Source organism: Papio anubis, chromosome 8, assembly GCF_008728515.1.
Source record: "Papio anubis isolate 15944 chromosome 8, Panubis1.0, whole genome shotgun sequence".
Classification (NCBI taxonomy): Eukaryota; Metazoa; Chordata; class Mammalia; order Primates; family Cercopithecidae; genus Papio; species Papio anubis.
The window spans coordinates 50,311,231-50,333,183 of NC_044983.1; the positions used below are offsets into that span (position 1 = coordinate 50,311,231).

At 36.5% G+C, this 21,953-nt stretch overlaps 1 protein-coding gene across 1 annotated transcript in view; it reads left to right on the top strand.

The window, feature by feature from the left end:
- Positions 1-21,953, top strand: part of LOC101023047 — a 138,377-nt gene that overhangs the window by 12,445 nt on the left and 103,979 nt on the right. Inside the window, 2 exon segments of the mRNA XM_021942323.2 lie at positions 2,969-3,101; positions 10,884-11,035. Of these exon segments, the coding sequence (XP_021798015.1) occupies positions 2,984-3,101; positions 10,884-11,035 (270 nt within the window). The 5' untranslated portion in view covers positions 2,969-2,983.

The following is a 21,953-nucleotide window of genomic DNA, read 5'->3' on the forward strand; positions in this document are numbered from 1 at the left end:
CTTCTTGATATAGTTGCATTACTGATAAAAAGATGACTAGCTGTATGTTATTTGCTTCAGAAATGTTGTAAAGATAGACCACTGTGTTGATGAAATAATAGTCTACTAGAATTGAATGCCAGCTCTGAAATTTAGTCTATTCATGCTAAGCAGGAAAATGCCCCTTGAGTGTTTTTAAGATTAAAAAAGAAGGCTTAAATTTTCTACATTGTTCAGCATGAAACATCCACTTATTACCATGATTGTCAGTAAATGCAGATCTCCAACACTGGAAATCATAGAGCTTGTCATCCATTTTTGTGTATGGTGTATTTACATCTTCTGTCATTTCAAAATAAACGCTCTTTAAACAAGTTCTCAAAATGTGAAGAAAATCTCGTCATATTCCTGATATTTTTGGCAAACTTACTCTTCTTGAGTTTTAACATGTGGAAGAATTAATGAAAAATTCATAGAAGATGAGTAATTCCTTAAAAACATTAAAAAATTCCATTAGCAGGAGTATATAGTTGTTAATACCATCTTCTTTATGTTAGTTTACAAAGGATTCTGAAAGCAGAATGAAAAAATTTACCTTATGAAAATACAGAATGTTGAGGTTATATTTTAAAATCCAAAATTACTACCTGGCTTCTATGTGAAATGCTCTCTTTTATGCTATATAGAGCTTTTGAAGTATAATATTCAAATTGATTCTTAAGTGATCATATGTGACAATAATATCTTTTTTTCTTCCCTCTCAGTGAGGTAAACTAACATATGAAAATTATCATTAATCCTCCTGCTATTTCATTTGATAGCCAATAAGCAAGATTACATTCATTATGAACTTGGGATGCTGAGACAAAAAATTTTGTATTATAGAGGAATGATATAAAAATCAGGCTGAAAATTTCTATTGTCTTTCTCTCTATGGCAAGTATTCTCTCACTGCAAGAGAACTTTGCCTAAGGTTTACTTTGGCTCTTGTTGAGTACCTGTGAAGAAGAGACACATTCTTGATTCAAAGTTTCATTATGAATGTACAAAAACTGTTATCCAGTTTATCCATTTTGCAAAATTAGTTGAAATTTTTCTGTTTAATTCTTATAATACAGTTTAGAAGTTTAAAATTTGAAATTTTAAGTAAGCCAACTTGTATGGGGATTTGAACAGAATCACTGATTCCATAATAGCAACAATAATACATTTCCATAAAATAACCACATTGCTTTAGAAACTTAATCTTGATTTTTTTCAAGTTCAGTTAAGGAAGTTTACAAAATAAAAAGTTCAAAATGTTAGGTTATTTTCTGCTTCTCAAATGATCAGCTTTGGGCCTTAATTAAAATGGTCAAATCAGACAGTCTTGGCAGTAGTAACCTTGCAAACAATAGTTTTTCTCACTGGTTCTCAGGAAGCCTTTCTAAAAGTGACATTACCTTGTGTCAGAATCACACTTAATATGCATTTATAAATGTGAATTCCTGAACCTGTCTGAGACCCAGAGACCTTAGTAGGAGCAGGTCCTGAAAATCTGCCTTTTTTTCCTTTTTGAGACAGGGTCTTTGTCTGTTGCCCAGGCTGGAGTCGAGTGGCACGATAGTGGCTCACTACAGCCTTAACTTCCCAGACTCAAGTGATCCTCCCACCTCAGCCTCTCAAGTAGCTGGGACTATAGGCGTGCACCACCACACCTGGCTAATTTTTAAGTTTTTGTGGAGACGGGGTCTTGCCATGTTGCCCTGGTTGGTCTCAGACTCCTGGGCTCAAGCAATCTGCTCACCTTGGGCCTGCAAAGTGCTGGGATTACAGGTGTGAGCCACTGTGCCTGGGTGAAAATTTGCCTTTTTAACAAGGTGATTTTAAAATCATTAAAGTTGAAAATCTCTGATTTAAGGAATTTTCAAAAGAGTAAGATTAACTTAATAGTTAAAATAACACCTCGCTGAAGCTTTTTTTATTTCTAAAATTATTTTAATGAAAAAGTTATCTTTCTGTAAACATTTCATTATACTACAAATGAAACATCTGAGTCCATTACAGAACACTTCTGAATTCTTAAACATCAGAAAGCATAGTGAAGTTTTAAAGTAATTTTGAATATTTAGATAGGCTAACAATCCTTACCTTACCCTTGCACACTGGCATGCTTATTCACTATTTTGTGACATCAATTACTGGAACTCCAAGAGATACTGTAAAAGAATAATTGTCCTCTATTCAGAAAAGGCTAGATTTTAGTATCAGAAAATATAGTTTTTTACTTTTTGATGATTTTCATATTTTTCAGTTCCTACCAGAAATTATTAACATTCTTGTTTAACTCCAGGATAAATGGATTAGGTGTAATAGGTGACCATATAAATGATTACTGGTTGAATTTTGTTCATTGCTAAGGATCCAAGGAGGGAACCATATCAGTTTGAATCTGTGGTGTATGAAATCTGACCTTATGCTAATGTTTATAAAATTACTTCAAACCAAAACATCAATTTCTAAGAAGTTGAAACAGGGAAAAATATATTTCTAAAAATGTAAACGTTTCTTTCTAAACAGGAAAATATTAATGACATAAGATTTGGGAAGAAATTGCCATGTTGGAAATAAACATTTCAAAATAGAGACGCTAGAAATAGAAAATTTATCTGGGTGCAGTGGCATGTGTCTGTAGACCCAGCTACTCAGGAGGCTGAGGTGGGAGGATCACTTCAGCCTAGGAGTTGGCAACCATCCTGGGCAACATAGCAAGACTTTGTCTCAAAAAAATAAAGAAATAAATAGAAATAGGAAGATTTTTAGATAGAGGAAAGAAATGCCATTGTACTTGAGATGGCAGGAAAAGAAGAAATTAGCACTGTCAAATTATCAACAGTTTCTCATATTAAAAAAAGTTCTCTGAGCTAAGTGGCAGTCTTGAACCAAAACTTATTTCACACTTTGATAAAGCATTCCTACATTTTTGAAAGTAATATTATTGTTATTGTAGATACAATTGCATAATATGAATTCTGGAAAACAGTTTTATGTACCTGTTCAACGATGGTTTGCACGAGATCAAGAGGATGGGGAAATCTGTCGAGAATTTCCTGTTTTAAGTAAAGGACAACCCATCCTTCCAGGTAGGAAAGCGTCAACTCCAGGCAGCACAGATAAAACTTGTTTGCCTAAATACTGAAGGACAGGGAACCAATAAACACATGTTGAGTAAATGAATGATTAAGGACTGCCAGTTTCTTATCACTTACCTCTCTGATGTGGCAGCTGCATCTAAATGCTTTTTAGTTGTTTCACATGCCAACATTCAGGAATATGTTCTTGTCAACAGCCCTATAGGAAGGTCGGCTGAAATGCTTCTTAATCAAAACAAGGAAATTAATTCTTAGGCGGTCATGAGAAAAATTGAATGTCAAATGAAGTTCCTCCAGGGCTAAGAAATGCAAGTCAATATATACTTTTCCCACCGGGCTCTCCCTCATTTTTGAAACTTTAACTATTTGATTAGGAAATAAAAACACAACTGCTCAATGACATTCTAAATGTCTGGCCAAAAGCAGAGATGTATTCAAGCCTTGTTTAAATTTATGGCTGATAATAGGCTCTTTTTCTACTCAGGGTTAGGTAGTCACTGCTCCCTAGCATAAGAATTCAGGGTGGCTGTCCATAAGAACTATTTGCTCTTGGGTCTGCTGGCCTCTGCCTTGGAGAAGAATGGGATAAGGGCATGTGAGATTATTAAATAGACAATTGGCAATAAATGGATTTTTCTCCAATCCAGAGTGTGTTCTATTAAAAATGTCATGTTTTAATTTTCTAAATAAATAAATAAGTAATAGTAAGTCTTATCTGACATTAGGCTTAGGTCCATACCAACCTGTGTAGTTTTTTGAGGGAACATAGACTGGCAAAACATTTGCACAGATTGATGATTCCTTTATGGTTTTAAATTAAGATGCGATCACTTTTCTTAAGTTTCTGAAGTTAAAATATTTTTGAAAAGACGTGAATAGCCCTAGTTACTGAAAAGTGAAGCATGAGCATTGTTCTCACCATTCATAAGTATTTTTTTTCACCATTTAGCAGCATTGTTATCACTATTCTTCCTCATCAGCCCACGTGTTTCACCTGAGGAGATGTTTGCCAGGTGCCCTATTCCTACCCATTGTTGGTAATGATGCAGAGGTCACTTTCTGCTGCTACTTCCCTCCATTTTTAACTGTTAAAGTTCTACTCAAAGAAGGCACACTCTACAAATATCTTCTGATTTTACTTGTCTTTTGTGTAGGGCTTGACCCTTATGGTTTATTAATCAACATTTTTCTTTTCAGTTTCAGGACATGGCTTGGTATTCTAACCATACCCTATCATATGCTATCTGTAAACTTGATAAGCCTTTAGTTATCTAGGTCAATGGTAAATATAGCAAATGTTGATTTACCCTTGCCATATTTTTATCTAATATTCTAGCTAAGATTGATACTGTGTCTGAAATGATATCCTTACAAACAAGTAACACCCTTTGCTAAAGGTAGACACGTAAGTACTAGGTGGTACAAATAACTAAAGCTGGATTAATGTCTTTTTGGCTATATTTTATTCCTTTAAGTTTATAAAAAGTAATGGTAGTTGTCATTTAAGACAACAGTAACTCTAAAAGTGTTTGCCCAGTTTACCAGTATACCATCATGTGTACCTGAAATTTGTTGTAATTATGGAGTTACTTTCCTGCGAAGGATAAAGGTTCCTAAGAAAACACCAAAAGTGGGCTCACAGGCTGTGTGAGCTACTTTTAAAAAAATTTTATTTTTAATTGTGATAATTAACACAAACATTAAATTTACTACCTTAAACATTTTTAAGTGTACAGTTCACTTGTGTTAAGTGTATTCACATTGCTATGCAACAGATCTTTAGAACTTCTGCATCTTACAAAGCTGAAACTCTATATATCCATTAAATACTAATTCCCCCTAATCCCCACCCCGCCACACTTCTCTCAGCCCTTGGGAACCACATTTCTACTTTCTGTTTCTATGATTTTAACTACTTTAGATACATCATATGAGTGTAAGCGTACAGTATTTGTCCTTTTGTGATTGGTTTATTTTACCTAATACAATGTCTGTGGTATAGCATGTTAACAGAATTTTTATTCTTTTTAAGACTGTGTATTACTCCATCATATGTATATACCACAATTTCTTTATCCATTCATCTGACAACAGACATTAGGCTTGCTTCTACCTTCTACCTATTGTGAATAATGTTGTAATGACCATGCATGTGCAAATTTAAATATCTCTTTGAGATTCTACTTTGAACTCTTTTGGATGTGTATCTAGAAATGGGGTTGCTGAATTTTATGGTAATTCAATTTTTAATTTTTTGAGGAACTCCATACCTTTTTCCATAGTAGTTGGACAATTTTACATCCCAAAGGGTTCCAGTTTCTCTGCATTCTCCCCAACACTTGTTTTTTTTTCTATTGATACTGGCCATCTTAATGGGTGTGAGGTAGTTTTTCATTGTGGTTTTCATTTGCATTTCTGTAATAATTAGTGATGTTGAATTTTTGTAGGCTTTTTGGCCATTTGTATATATTCTTTGATGAATTGTCTATTCAAGCTCTTTGCCTATTTTTAAATTGGATTGTCTCTTTTCCATGTGTTGTTATTTAGTTGAAGGAGTTCCTTATTTTTTCTAGATATTAGCCTCTTATCAGATACGTGACTGGGAAATATTTTTTGCAACTCCATAAGTTGCCTCTTTACACTAATGATTGTTGCCTTTGCTGTGCAGAAGTTTTTAAGTTTGATGTAGCCCCATTTGTTTGTTTATGTTGCATGTGATTTTGGTGTCATATCCAAGAAATAATTGCCAAATTTGATATCCCGAAGGTTTTCTCTTAAGGTTTCATCTAGTAGTTTTATGGATTTAGATTTTTATGGTTAGGTCTTTAATCCATTTTTAGTTAATATCTATATTGATGTAAGATAAAGATTCCACCTTATTATTATTATTTTTTGCATGCATGTGGATATCCAGTTTAGTCAACACCATTTATTGAAGAGACTATCTTCCTCCTTGTGTGGTCTTGGCACCCTTGTCAAAATCATTTGACTGTATAATCGAAGATTTATTTCTGAGTTCTCTATTCTATTCTGTTAGTCTGTCTGTCTTTATCCCAGTACCACACTGCCTTTATTACTGTTGCTTTGTCATATGTATTAAAATCAAGAAGTGTTAGGCTTATAACTTTGTTCATCTCAAGATTGTTTTGACTATTCAGGGATCTCTTGGCAATCTATAGGAATTTTTGGATTTTTTCCTATTTCTGTAAAAATTGCTGTTGACATTTTGATAGGGAATGCATTTAATCTGTAGATTGCTTTGGGTAATGTAGACATTTTAACAATATTAAGTCTTCTACAAACATGGAGTGTCTTTCCATTTATTTGTTTCTTTAATTTATTTTAACAATGTTTTGTAGTTTTCATTGTACATATTTTTCGCTGCCTTGGTTTAGTATTAAGTGTAGCATTTTATTGTTTTTGGTGCTATTGTAAATGCAGTTGTTTTCTTAATTTCTTTTTGTATTATTCTTTGTTAGTATATAGTAATGCAGCTGCTTTTTGAGTGCTGATTTTGTTGTTTTAACAATTTTTGTGTGTGTGGAGCCTTTTAGAGTTTTCTACATATATAACCTGCAAACAGCAATAATCTTACTTCTTCTCTTCCAAGTTGGATATCTTTTGTTTGTTTTTCTTGTTTTAATTGCAATACCTGGAACTTTCAGTCATATGTTGAATAGAAATGATGAGAGGGGGCATCCTTGTCTTTTTCATGATCTTAGAGGAAAAGCTTTTTTCCTTTCATCAATAAGTATTGTGTTAGCTGTGAGCTTTTTATATATTGCCATTATTATGTTGAGATAGTTTCCTTCTATTCCTAGTTTGTTGAGAGTTTTTATCAAGGAAGCATGTTGGATTATAAGAATGCTTTTTCTGCATCAGTGAAGTTTTTTGTTTTTTGTCTTTCTTTATGTTAATGTGGCATGTTACACTGATTGATTTTTGTATGTGGAACCATCCTTGTATATCTAGGTATAAATGCAACTTGGTCATGCTGTATGTGCCGGGGGTAGGAGGGGGAGCTTCGGCATGTAAAATGCCATGAATTTTCCTACTGGTTTCGATGAGGTTCTTTTTGTCTTTGGTCTTGCCTGGGTGTAGGAACCTCTTAGGTGGTTTCTGGGGTTCTCACAAAGGCAAATGTTCCAAGTATTGTTGTTATGATGGTATCTCTGTGGGCAAATGTGGGTCTAGGGTTTGCATCATCTTGCTGATGCCCTATGGGTACTTTTTTAAATATGCTTTTTAAAATTATACTTTAAGTTCTAGGGTACATGTGTACAATGTGCAGGTTTGTTACATATGTATAATGTGCCATGTTGGTGTGCTGCACCCATTGACTCGTCATTTACATTAGGTATATCTCCTAATGCTATCCCTCCCCCCCTCACCCCACCCTATGACAGGTGCCGGTGTGTGATGTTCCCCTTCCTGTGACCAAGTGTTCTCATTGTTCAATTCCCACCTATGAGTGAGAATGTGCAGTGTTTGGTTTTCTGTTCTTGCGATAGTTTGCTGAGAATGATGGTTTCCAGCTGCATCCATGTCCCTACAGAGGACGTGAACTCATCCTTTTTTATGGCTGCATAGTATTCCATGGTGTATATGTGCCACATTTTCTTAATCCAGTCTGTCATTGATGGACATTTGGGTTGGTTCCACGTCTTTGCTATTGTGAATGGTGCCACAATAAACATAGATGTGCGTGTGTCTTTATAGCAGCGTGATTTGTAATCCTTTGGTTATATACCCAGTAATGGGATGGCTGGGTCAAATGGTATTTCTAGTTCTAGATCCTTTAGGAATCACCACACTGTCTTCCACAATGGTTGAACTAGTTTACACTCCCACCAACAGTATAAAAGTGTTCCTATTTCTCCATATCCTCTCCTATGGGTACTTTTTAATGAAACAACTATTTATATTTTAGTTTACCCAGTAGAACCCTGGACAAATGTGTCAGTTAATTAAGAAAACTTCAATTCATTTTTGTTATATATTTGTCTTTTAAGTTCTTACATGGACAATAAAAGAAGAATACCTCTGAATAGAATAGCACAAAGATGATAGACCACTGTTACTCTGATTCCCCTCCTCTTGTTTTCTCTCTCCAATTGTATCATAGTTATTTGGTTTTTAAAAAAGGAAAAATGAGAGTTTGTTTAGAAAAATAATGGGGAAGGCTGGGTGTGGTAGTTTACACTTGTAATCCCAGCACTTTGGGAGGCTAACACAGGTGGATCTCTTGAGTTCAAGACCAGCCTGGGCAACATGGTAAAACCCCATCTCTATTAAAAAGAATATATAAAATTATATATTATGAATATGTAATATAATGTTATATAATTATGTTATTATATACACATGATTATATATATATACACACACACATACATATATAAATATTAGCTGGGCATAGTAGCACATGCCTGTAGTCCCAGCTAGTCAGGAGCCTGAGGAGGGAGGATCACTTGAGCCTGGGAGGTTGAGGATGCAGTAAGCCGTGATTGTTCCACCGCATTCCAGCCTGAGTGACAGAACCAGACCCTGAATAAAAAAAAAGAAAAAATGAAAAAGAATGGAGAAAAGTTATTAATCTTTAGAAAAGGATTATCAAGTTTACAATCCCAGAAAGTAAATAAAACTTCCCTCAATAATTCCTACTTATAAACCTTCTGCATGAGCTGAGGAGGGAATGGAATATGAAGGAATATCAACTGATGTGAAAATCCAGAGGATGGAGCTGGTGTGGGAGGGCAGTGCAGGAATGTGTTTGAATTCACAGAACTCTTGAATTAGAATCTTTTTATCTTCTTCTGGTACTTCATGCCCATGAATATTAGGTATTTTGTCATTACCCTACAGGTCCCTGAGGTTCATTTTTTTTAAAAAAGTATGTTTCTGTGTTGTTAGATTGGATGATTTCTGTTTATCTGTCTTCAGGCTCATTTGTGCTTTCCTCTCTTCTCTCCAGTCTGCTCTTGAGCCTATTCAGTGAGTTTTAAAATTTGCTCATGATGCTTTTTTTCAGTTCTAAAATTTCTATTTAGTTATTCTTTAAATTTTCTATTTCTTTGTGGGGATTTTCTGTTTGTCCATTGGTTTTAAGAGTGTTCATGATTGTTTGTAGTAACATTTGTATCCTGACTGCTTTAAAATATTTGCCAGATAATCAGTACCCGTGTCATCTCAATGGTGATGTCTCCGTTCTCTTTTCCCATGTGAGTTGATATTTTTCTTGTTCTTAATATTCTGATTATTCATATTATATCTGGGGCATTTTACATATTATTATGTGAGACAGTAACTCTTACTTAAATCCTAAGGAGAATGTTGATATTTTTGTTTTAGTATACAGTTGACTACTGGTTAATTTCAGGTTGTAAATTCTAACCTGCCTTCTGTGGGCTGTGGTTCCAATGTCAGTTCAGTTCTTAAAATCTCTACAGTTCTTGGATCTTTCTTTTGGTGCTTTGCTTAGAAAACTGAGGCTTTAGTTATCCTGTTGTGCTGTGCACTTCTTCAGTCTTCCTGTTTGAGAAGGAAGACCCTATTGAAGCCTAGTTCCTCCAAACAGAAGAGAAAGTTCTCTCCTTTAAAATGTTGGCTCCAATGTACTCCTCTTCCCAGGCACAGGGATATAAGAAAATAGAGAAATGCAAGTAAAAAAATGGTAGCATGTCTGCATCTTCTCTTCTCTATATTTGAGGAGTTCCCTTTCCTGCCTCCTGAACCAAAACTAGAGGGCTTCTACCGAGCCCGCATATCTGAGGTCCCGGTACCTATTTCCAGGTCTCTGGTGCATTGAATCTAGGCTGGGGGACTGTGGAGGAGGAAAAATGGTAAACTCACAGATGCTTGGTGTTACTTTAAATTTTGGTCTTCTTCCCCATTCCTCCTGCCGCTGTTCACGTTTTGACCTTCATATAGCTGTTCTATGCATTCTGTCAAAGTTTTACAGCTGCATTCAGTAGGAGAGACTGGGTGGTGCATGTTACTCCGTATTACCTGGAACTAGAACTCTTGATTGGATTTCTGTACAGTAGTCTCCACTTGTCCATGGTTTTTCTCTCCTTGGTCTCAGTTCTTCAAAGTCAATTGCTGTCCAAAAATATTAAATGTAAAATTCCAGAAACAGACAATTCACAAATTTTAAGTTGTGTCCCGTTCTGAGTGTGATGAAATCTCCTGCTGTCCTGCTCCATCCTGCCCTGATGTGAATCACCGCTTTCTCTAGTGAATCCATGCTGTATATGCTCTCCGCTTGTGTGTCACTTAGTAGCCATCAACTGTCACAGTATCGCAGTGCTTGTGTTCAAGTAACCCTTATTTTACTGAATAATGGCCTCAAAGTGCAAGAACAGTGATGCTGGCAATTTGGATATTTCAAAGAGAAGCCATAAAGTACTTCCTTTAAGTGAAAAGGTGAAAGTTCTTGAATTAATATGGAAAGAAAAAAAAAAGTATGTCAAATTTGGTAAGATCTGTGGTAAGAACAAGTTTTCTGTCTGTGAAATTGTGAATAGTATATTGTTATAATTAATCAATTTTATTGTTATTGTTAATGTCTTATGGTGAACTAAACTGTATTATAAGTATGTATATGTAGAGAAAAACATAGTATATATAGAATTTGTTACTATCTGTGGTTTCTGGCATCCACTGGGGATCTTGGAACTTTTCCACCATGGATAAGGGGAGATTTCTGTACGTAATTTTCTATTATATGAGCACTGCTTGGCACTTAAAAAGGTTTTTTTCTTATGTTGTCAGTGACAATATATGAAGTGAATGTGGCAACGGGTGAGCTATGGAATGCTGGAACAGTAGCAAACGTCTACATTTCTATCCATGGGGAAAAGGGAGATACAGGATCCAGACAACTATTTAGATCGAAGAGCTCTTTCAATTTTTTAAGAGGACAAGTAAGCAAAATACCTGTTGATTTTAAAAAGATTAATCATGGTAAAACACATAAAATAAGATTTACTGTTGTAACTATTTTAAGAGCATTTTAAGTGCACAGTTTAGTAATGTTAAGTATTCACATTACTGTGCAACAGATCATCAGAACTTTTTCATCTTCCAAAATTGGTAATCTAGTAATTAACAACTCCCCATTTCTCCTTCCCTTCAGTCCCTAGTAACCACCATTCTACTTTCTATTTCTGTATTTTTACTTCAGATACCTCATGTAAGGGAAATAATATAGTAATTGTCTTTTGTGACTGGCTTATTTCACTTAGCATAATGTCCTCAAGATTCATCCATGTTATAGCATGTGACAGTATTTCCTTTCTTTTAAAGGCTGAATAATACTCCCTTGTGTGTAAACAAACAAACTACATTTCATTTATCATTTCATCAATTAGGTTGCCTCCACCTCTTGGCTATTGTGAATAATGCTACTGTGTACATGGGGGTGCAGTTATCTCTTTGAGCTCATCTTTTCAAATTGTTTTTGATACATATTTAGAAGTGAGACTGAGGGATCATATGGTAGTTTGTTTTTAATTTTTTGAAACTGCTATACTGTTTTGCATAGTGGTTGCACCATTTTACAATCCCACCAGCAGTGCACAAGGGTTCCAGTTTCTCCACCTCCTTGCCAAGACTTGTTAATTTTTTTTTATGCACCCATCCTAATGGCTATGAGGGGATATCTCATTGCTTTCGGTTTACATTTCTTTATTTATTAGTGATGTTGAGCATCCTTCATATGCTTATCGGCCACTTGTATATAATCTTTGGAGAAATGTTTGTTCAAATTCTCTGCCCATTTTAGGGTTGGGTTATTTGTAGGAATAGAAAACCAAATACTGTATGTTCTCACTTATAAGTGGGAGCTAATTATAGGGTACTCATGGACACAATGAGAGCAACAATAGATACTGGGGTGTGGAGAGGGATGCAAGAGAATGAGGCAAGGATTGAAAAACTGTTGGGTACTAGGCTTAGTACCTGGGTGATAGGATCCTTCATATCCTAAACCTCAGCATCACACAATATACCCAGTTAACATACCTGCACATGTACTGCCTGAATCTAAAATAAAAGTTGAAAAAGAAAAAAATTGGGTTATTTCTTCTTTTTTGTTGTTGAATTGTAGAAATTCTTTGTTTATTCTGGAACTTAAGCCTTTGTATTTCCTCTTTGTTGAATTTCTAACTTGGTTCATTCATTGCTCTCCTGACCTCAGTATCTTTGTGACTGTTATTTTGAATTCTCTGTTGAGTAAATCACTTAGTTCCATTTCTGGAAATTAATCTTGTTCTTTTGTTTGGGACATATTTCCCTTTTTTCTTCATTTTCTTTGACTTTCTCTATTAGTTTCTATGAATTAGATAAGACAGCCACCTCTCCCAATCTTGTGAGACTGGCTTCATATAGGAAATAGAACCTCACTGATCAACTTGGCAGAGATTAAGTGCCTTCCAAACTTTTGTATTTGTCCCAACTACTGTCTTTGTTTTTAGTGGTCCCCAGGAGTTTAGGGTATGCCAAGTCCTGTCAGTGCCCTAGAGATAGGTAAGATAGAAACCAGTCTCTTGAGAAGCAGCTGGAAAAGTTGGGTTGCTAGATGTGTGATCAAGTTCTGTTTTTCCTCAGGCAGAACCTGGAGTTTATCTCCCATTCACTCTGCATTAAGCTGCAGAGAGGATCTGTGGCAAATGCCTGCACTCCTGTTCAGACCACACCGTTGCATTGCTCTCTGTTGCCCCCCAAGAGCCTAGCAAATGCTCAGTTCCATCAGTTCTCAGAGACAGGTGGGTCAGCTGGAGACTTGTTTTATCACTGGAATGAACCAGGGGAAAATGCTGTATGAAGTGTGCAGACACTCAGTAGACTACTGATTGCTTTTTCTGTCACTGCCTGGATACAAGATAATTAAAAATGTAACCCATGGAAATTGCTGGGAAACTTGACATTAGGTGTGCATCAAACCCCTTTCAAAGAAAAACTGGGTGCTGGGGTTTTTTGCCTGCTCTCTCTGCATGAAGCCAGGAGAAAGCTGCTGGAAGTGCTCCTTACCTGTTTAAAGCATCTCTTCATTCTCTGCAGTCCCTGGGGTACTTAAGAATGCCTATCCCGGCCGGGCGCGGTGGCTCAAGCCTGTAATCCCAGCACTTTGGGAGGCCGAGACGGGCGGATCACGAGGTCAGGAGATCGAGACCATCCTGGCTAATACGGTGAAACCCCGTCTCTATTAAGAAATACAAAAAAAACTAGCCGGGCGAGGTGGCGGGCGCCTGTAGTCCCAGCTACTCGGGAGGCTGAGGCCGGAGAATGGCGTGAACCCGGGAGGCGGAGCTTGCAGTGAGCTGAGATCCGGCCACTGCACTCCAGCCTGGGCGACAGAGCGAGACTCCGTCTCAAAAAAAAAAAAAAAAAAAAAAAAAAAAGAATGCCTATCCCCATCAGCTCCTACAGGTAGGTGATTTAGAGCCCAGTCCCTCAGGTAGAAGCTGTAAAATATGGGACATTCAATGTATGGACAAACTCCTTCCAGGGAGAAGATGGAGATTGGCTTTATCACTGGAGCCGGGTGGGGAAGAAGGCATGTCTGTTCAGGTTCACAAAGGACTTGTAATTACTTGACTTATCACCAACCAGATGCAGGCTAACCAGAAGCTCAACTCTGGGGCAGCATCTGAGAAAGTGTAAGTCCAACATTTTGTAGTGAGAAAAAGGGATTTGGGTATTTTTGCCTGCTTGCTCTGTGCTAAGCCTTATGTGGGATAGCTGCTGGAAGTGTTCTTGTACCCAGTTGAAATTGCCTCTTTGTTCTCTGTGGTACCAGGCAATTCTCAAATGCTGAGCCCCCACATTTCCAAAAGTAGTTGATTTAGGAGCCAGTTGTTTAGGTGGGAGCTATGAAAGTTGCGACGCTCAGTGTGTAGAGAAACTCTTTTCAGGGAGAAGCTGGGGACTTGGTTTTATTGCTGGAGTGAGCTAGAGTGAGAAGACATGGGAAGTACCCACATGCCTATTGAGGGTCTGGGAACTTTACTAATTTCCTGCCCTCTAGGCTTCCAGATATACTCTAGTTAGAAGCCCTGACCCCCAGACAGCAGCTGGGATTGTGTGCAGTCACACCTCTTCTGGGAAGAAACTGGAAGTTAGATAATTTTCCTTGCTTACTCTGCACTAAGTCTAGGGGTATAGCTGCCTGTTTAAAACCACCTCCTAGTTCTCTGTGATCCCAGGGGATTTTCATATGCCAAGCCCCATCTGCTCTCAGAGGCAGTTGATGTAGGAGCCAATCCCTTGGATAGCAACCATAAAGTTAGGTTTTCTCCTCCACAATCCCTCAGCCTGGATTCAGTGCACCAGAAACCTGGAAACAGGCACTGGACCTCAGATACGGGGGCTCAGTAGAAGCCCTCTAGTTCTGGTTCAGGAGGCAGGAACGGGAACTCCTCACATATAGAGAAGGTGCAGACATGCCACCTTTTCTTTTTAACTTTCATTTTTCTGTTTTTGTATGTCCCCATACCTTGGAAGAGGAGCCCATGGGAGCCAACATTCTGAAGGAAAGGAACTTGCCCTTTGGTTTGGTAGAGCTGGGCTTCAATGGGGTCTTCCTTCCAAACAGGAAGACTGCAGAATTGCACAGCACAACAGGATAACTAAAGGACAGAAACAGAAGAGTGGATCCTATGTCCAGAATTCTGTCTCATTTGAAGGCTGCTGGAGAAACTGGTTTATGTCTCCCCTAACTTGGAGGCATGACAGAAATGGCAGATAGTTTGGAAGCCTGGAAAAACAGAGGCCAGCACTGCAGCCTATTTTTTGCAGCAGATATTCTTCAGTACAGCAGACAGACAACAAGGCAAGCAAGAGATTGTGGGCTCCAGATAAAAAACAAACACTTCCTTTTTGAAGCTGGAGAAGCTCCTGACTGTGCAGTGCTATTTCTGGGGTGTGGTTTGTGGCAGGAGCTTGTCTCAGCTTTTTCTACCTGTTTCCATGTGGATATTTTCTCAGTTTCCCAGTGTGTGTGTATTGCAATAAGTGTCTGGATATCTCTCCAAGTGAATTGATGTATTTGTATTTGTTTATTTGGTATGTCCATGGAAGAAATGAAAGTCAGAATCCTCCTAGTCTGCCATGTTGCTGACATCACCCAACCCAATGATGGTTTAAAGAGTGAGTTGTTAATAGCAGGCTCTGAAATTGAGGTAATAATTAATAGCCTACCAACCAAAAGAAAACCCAGGACCAGACGGATTCACAGCTGTATTCTACCAGGGGTACAAAGAGGAGCTGGTACCATTCCTTCTGAAACTATTCCAATCAATAGAAAAAGAGGGAATCCTCCCTAACTCACTTTATGAGGTCAGCATCATCCTGACACCAAAGCCTGGCAGAGACAAAACAAAACAAAACAAAAAACAGATAATTTTAGACCGATATGCCTGATGAACATCAGTGCAAAAATCCTCAATAAAATACTGGCAAACCAAATCCAGCAGCACATCAAAAAGCTTATCCACCATAATCAAGTCAGCTTCATCCCTGGGATGCAAGGCTGGTTCAACATATGCAAATAAATAAATGTAATCCATCACATACACAGAACCAATGACAAAAAACACATGATTATCTCAATAGATGCAGAAAAGGCCTTCGACAAAATTCAACACCCCTTCGTGCTAAAAACTCTCAATAAACTTGGTGTTGATGGAATGTATCTCAAAATAATAAGAGCTATTTATTACAAACCCACAGCCAATATCATACTGAATGGGCAAAAACTGGAAGCATTCCCTTTGAAAACTAGCACAAGACAGAGATGCCCTCCCTCATCACTCCTATTCAACATAGTGTTGGAAGTTCTGGCCAGGGCAATCAGGAAAGAGGAAGAAATAAAAGGCATTCAATTAGGAAAAGAGGAAGTCAAATTGTCCCTGTTTGCAGATGACATGATTGTATATTTAGAAAACCCCATCATCTCAGTCCCAAATCTCCTTAAACTGATAAGCAACTTCAGAATAGTCTCAGGATACAAAATCAATGTGCAAACATCACAAGCATTCCTATACATCAATAACAGACAAACAGAGAGCCAAATCATGAGTGAACTTCCATTCACAATTGCTACAAAGATAATAAAATACCTAGGAATACCACTCACAAGGGATGTGAAGGACCTCTTCAAGGAGAACTACAAACCTCTGCTCAACGAAATAAAAGAGGACACAAGCAAACAGAAGAACATTCCATGCTCATGGATAGGAAGAATCAATATCATGAAAATGGCCATACTGCCCAAAGTAATTTATAGATTCAATGCCATTCCCATCAAGCTACCAATGACTTTCTTCACAGAATTGGAAAAAACTACTTTCAAGTTCATATGGAACCAAAAAAGAGCCCACATTGCCAAGACAATCCTAAGCCAAAAGAGTAAAGCTGGAGGCATAATGCTACTTGACTTCAAACTATACTGCAAGGCTACAGTAACCAAAACAACATGGTACTGTTACCAAAACAGAGATATAGACCAATGGAACAGAACAGAGGCCTTAGAAATAACACCACACATCTACAACCATCTGATCTTTGATAAAGCTGACAAAAACAAGAAATGAGGAAAGGATTCTCTATTTAATAAATGGTTCTGGGAAAACTGGCTAGCTGAAACTTATAGAAAGCTGAAACTGGATCTCTTGCTTACACCTTATGCAAAAATTAATTCAAGATAGATTAAAGACTTAAATGTTAGACCTAAAACCATAAAAACCCTAGAAGAAAACCTAGGCAATACTATTCAGAACATAGGCATGGGCAAGGACTTCATGACAAAAACAGCAAAAGCAATGATAACAAAAACCAAAATAAACAAATGGGATGTAATTAATCTAAAGAGCTTCTGCAGAGCAAAATAAACTACCATCAGAGTGAACAGGCAACCTACAGAATGGGAAAAAAGTTTTGCAATCTACCCATCTGACAGAGGGCTAACATTCCGAAGCTACAAAGAACTCAAACAAATTTACAAGAAAAAAAACAACCCCATCAAAAAGTGGGCAAAGGATATGAACAGGTATATCTCAAAAGAAGACATTTATGTGGTCAACAGACACATGAAAAAATGCTCATCATCACTGGTCATCAGAGAAATGCAAATCAAAACCACAATGAGACACCATCTCACACCAGTTAGAATGGCCATCATTAAAAAGTCAGGAAACAACAGATGCTGGAGGGGATGTGGAGAAATAGGAATGCTTTTACATTGTTGGTGGGAGTGTTAAACTAGTTAAACCATTGTGGAAGACAGTGTGGTGATTCCTAAAGGATCTAGAACTAGAAATACCATTTGATCTAGTGATCCTATTACTGGGTATATGCCCAAAATATTATAAATCATGCTATTATAAAGACACATGCACACGTATGTTTATTGTGGCACTATTCACAATAACAAAGACTTGGAACCAACCCGAATGTCCATCAATGATAGACTGGATTAAGAAAATGAGGCACATATACACCATGGAATACTCTGCAGCAATAAAAAAAAAAGGATGAGTTCATGTCCTTTGCAGGGACATGGATGAAACTGGAAACCATCATTGTGAGCAAACTATCACAAGGACAGAAAACCAGACACTGCGTGTTCTCACTCATAGGTGGGAATTGAACAATGAGAACACTTGGACACAGGGTGTAGAACATCACATATGGGGGCCTGTCATGGGGTTGGGGGACAGGGGGAGGGATAGCATTAGGAGATATACCTAATGCAAATGATGAGTTAATGGGTGCAGCAAACCAACATGGTACATGTATACCTATGTAACAAACCGGGATGTTGTGCACATGTACCCTAGAACTTAAAGTATAATTAAAAAAAAACAACAACATAAAAACAAAAAAAAGTGAGTTGTTTAATTCCGCATATATGTGAATATTCTAGTCACCTACTATTATTTTCTAGTTTTGTTCCACCATGATTGGAAAAGATACTTTATATTATTTTAATTTTCTTAAATTTGTTAAGACTTGTTTGTGAACTAACTTGTGATCTCTCATGGATAATGTTCCATGTTTGTTGGTGGTTCCGTATACGTCTGTTAGGACCAATTGGTTTATAGTGTTGGTCATGTCCTCTTGCTTTATTGATCTTTTGTTTTATTTTTCTATCCATTATCGAAAGTGGGGCATTGAAATCTCCTATTATTGTGTTGCTGTCTATTTCTCCCTTCAATTTTGTAAAAGTTTGCTTTATATATATATGGATACATACATATACACATATACATATGTATATATGCATATATATGTATCCATATATGTGTATACATACATGTATTTAAACTCTGATGTTAGGTGCATATATATTTATGAATAATATATATGATATATATAACATATTATATACTTTAAGTTATATATATATTATACTTTAAGTTTAGGGTACATGTGTACCACGTGCCAGTTTGTTACATAGGTAGACATGTGCCATGTTGGTTTGCTGCACCCATTTACCTAATTTACCATATGCCTAATTACCATATACCTAATTTACATTAGGTATATCTCCTAATGCTATCCCTCCCCATGCCGCCCTACCCCATGCCCATGACAGGCCCCCGTGTGTGATGTTCCCCACCCTGTGTCCAAGTATTGTCATATATAACACATGTATAACATATATAACACATAGATATGTTATATAACACATAGATATGTTATATATATAATACTGTTATATATATATGTATATATATTAAACGTTAAGTCCTGGTGAATTAACCATATTATCATTATATAGTACCTTTCTTTGTCTCTTGTGACAGTTTTGGAGTTAAACTCTATTTTGTCTGATATAAATATGACCACTGTCTCCCTCTTTAGGTTCCCATTTGCATAGAATTTCTATCTTTTCACTTTCAACCTGTGTCTATCCTGAGATCTAAAATCAGTCTCTTGTAGATAGCATAGTTAGATCTTGTTTTTTTTTTGTTTTTTTTTTTTTTAAATCCATTGAGCCCATCTATGTTTTTTTGTATGGAGTTAATCCATTTACACTTAAAAAGTTACTGATAGGGAAGGACTTACTGTTGTCATTTAGTGAATTGTTTTCTATATGTCTTGTAGCTTTCCTCTCCTGCTTTTCTCTCTTATAGCCTTCATTTGTGTCTCACTGATCTTTTTGTAGTGACCTGCTTTGATTCCCTTCTCCTTTCCATTTGTGTGTATTCTGTAGATATTTTCTTTGTGGGTCCTATTGCAATTATATAAAACATCTTAAAGTTATAATATTCTATTTTAGATTGATAACAGCTTAACTTCAGTTGCACACAAAAGTTGTCACCCTTTACAGCTCCACCCTCCAACTATGTTATTGATGTCAGAAATTATATCTTTATATATTGCATACCTACTTTTGTCTTTTAAATTCTATACAAGAAGTAAAAGTGGATTTATGCACCAAAATTACAATAATACAAGTTACTAATGTTTGTCTATTTATTTCCTTTACTGAAGAACTTTATTTTTTTTCCTTCCTTCCCTCCCTCCCTGCCTTCCTTCCTTCCTTTTTTCTTTTTCCTTTTTTTTTTTTTTTTCTTTTTTGAGATAGGGTCTCACTCTGTTGCTCAGGCTGAAGTGCAGTGTACTGATCTCGGCTCACTGCAAGCCTCTGTATCCCGGGCTCAAACTTCATATTTTCATATGGCTTCATGTTGCTATCTAGTGTCCTTTTATTTCAACTTTAAAGACTTCCTTAGCATTTCTTGTATTGTAGGTCGAGTGGTAGTGAGCTTACTCAGTTTGTTTATCTGGGAAAGTCTTAATTTCTTCTCCACTTTTGACAGTTTTGCCTGATGTAAAATTTTTGGTTGAGAGTTTTTTTTTCTTTTAATATTTTGAGTGTATCATCCTGTTGCCTTTTAGCTGGAATGGTTTCTACTTAAATTTACTCATGATTTTATAGAATCTCCATCATATATGATGAGTTGCCTTTCTCTTGCTGCTTTCAAGATCGTCTCTTTGAAAGTCACCAGTTTGATTATAATGTGTCTAAGTATGAATTTCTTTTCGTTTATTTTAGTTTTAGCTCATTGAGCTTCTTGAATTTACATGTGCATTTCACTCCTCCGATTTTAGAAGTTTTCGGCCATTATTTTTTCAAAAAAGCTCTGTGCCCCTTTATCTCTCTCTTTTCCTTTTTAAATTCCTGTAATCCATATGTTGGCCTGTTTAATGGTGTCTCATCAGTTTCTTATGCTCTCTTCACTTTTCTTCACCCTTCTATTTTGTTGCTCCTGTCTTGATGATTTCAAGTGACCCACCTTCAAGAAAGCTGATTCTTCTGCCTTATTAATCTCATGTTAAACCCCATTAGTGAATTTTTCAGTTTAGTTATTATATTAACAGTTTTAGAATTTCTGTTTGTTTTTTTCTTATAGTTTCTGTCTTTTTCATTGTATTCATGCCTGAATTTACTGATTTCATTTAGTTGGTCTCTCTGTATTCTTTTTAGCTCATTTAATATGTTAAGATAGTTGTTTTAAATTTCTATTAGGAAGGTTAGAGATTTGTATTTCTTTAGGGTTATTTCATGGAACCATTCATTTCTTGGATTGGGCCATGTTTTCCTCTTTTCTTTGTAGGATTTGTGATCTTTTATTGAGATTTGAACATTTAGAAATACAACTATACTTCACAGTCATTATGAGTCATAGGCTTTACTAGGGGAAAACTTGCATTGATCAGCTCTGGTGGAGGTTTGGGACCTCTCAAACCTTTTCTGACAATGTGTCTTCCCTGGGCTTATTTATTTGATTTTAAGTATCTTAATTTTCTTAATTGCTTGCTCTTGTTTCTTATCCAGAGCCCACAATCTCTTGCTTGCCTTGTCTGTCTGCTGTACTGAAGAAGCTCTGTTGAAAAGACAGGCTGCAGGGCTGGCCTCTGTCTTTTAGCCTTCCAGACTATCTGCTATTTCTGTCAGGGGAGAAAAAAACCGGTTTTTCAGGCAGCCTTCAGACAAGACAGAATTTTGGATGTATGGTCCACTCTTTGGTTTCTGTCCTGAGGGAGGTTCTGGAGTGTGGGTGGTTTCCTTCCTGTTGTACTGCACTATGCCAGGTAGGGGCATATAAAATGGCTTGAACTTTTTTGCCCTTTTTGGATGAAGTCCTTTCTTGGTTATGCATTGGCCTGGGTGCTGCATCTCTCAAGTGGTTTCTAAAGTTTTCAAAGAAGAGTATTCTAGTTCTTATGTTATTGTTAACTTAGTGTCTCCATGTGTAAACTGGAGCCTGGAGCTTCCTTATCTGCCATCTTCTTGACATCTCTCCCATCTTTGTTGATGTTTAAATCTGTATGTATATTGTTAAATGTGGATAATTATATACAGCAAATATTATTGTTGAATGTAGAAGCCAGATACATTATTTTATTATCTCTAATATTAATATGCATATAATATTTAACTTTTTCTTTTACTGAGTAAATTATAGACATTTTTTCATAGTATATTTATCTCAGCTTTCCTTGATGACCCAACTAGTTCTTAATGAACATGTCAACATATTTTCATTATATGTTTCTTCTCTTTTCCTTAGAGTTCTCTATATTATTATAAATATCATAACTCATAATTTTCTTTTATTGCATAGAAAGTTCTGCTTTTCTAACTGTTCTGTTTGGTGGATAAAGGGATAACAATGTTATCCATTAATTTGTACCAGGCATGAACAGTATATTTTTTGTCAATGAATGCTAATGGTTTTGTTTCTCATTATTTATATTATTAACAGTGCATTTACACAGAGACAAGGAGGTTCAAAAGAAAGTAGTCTTATTATGTGTCAGAGGGAGGAG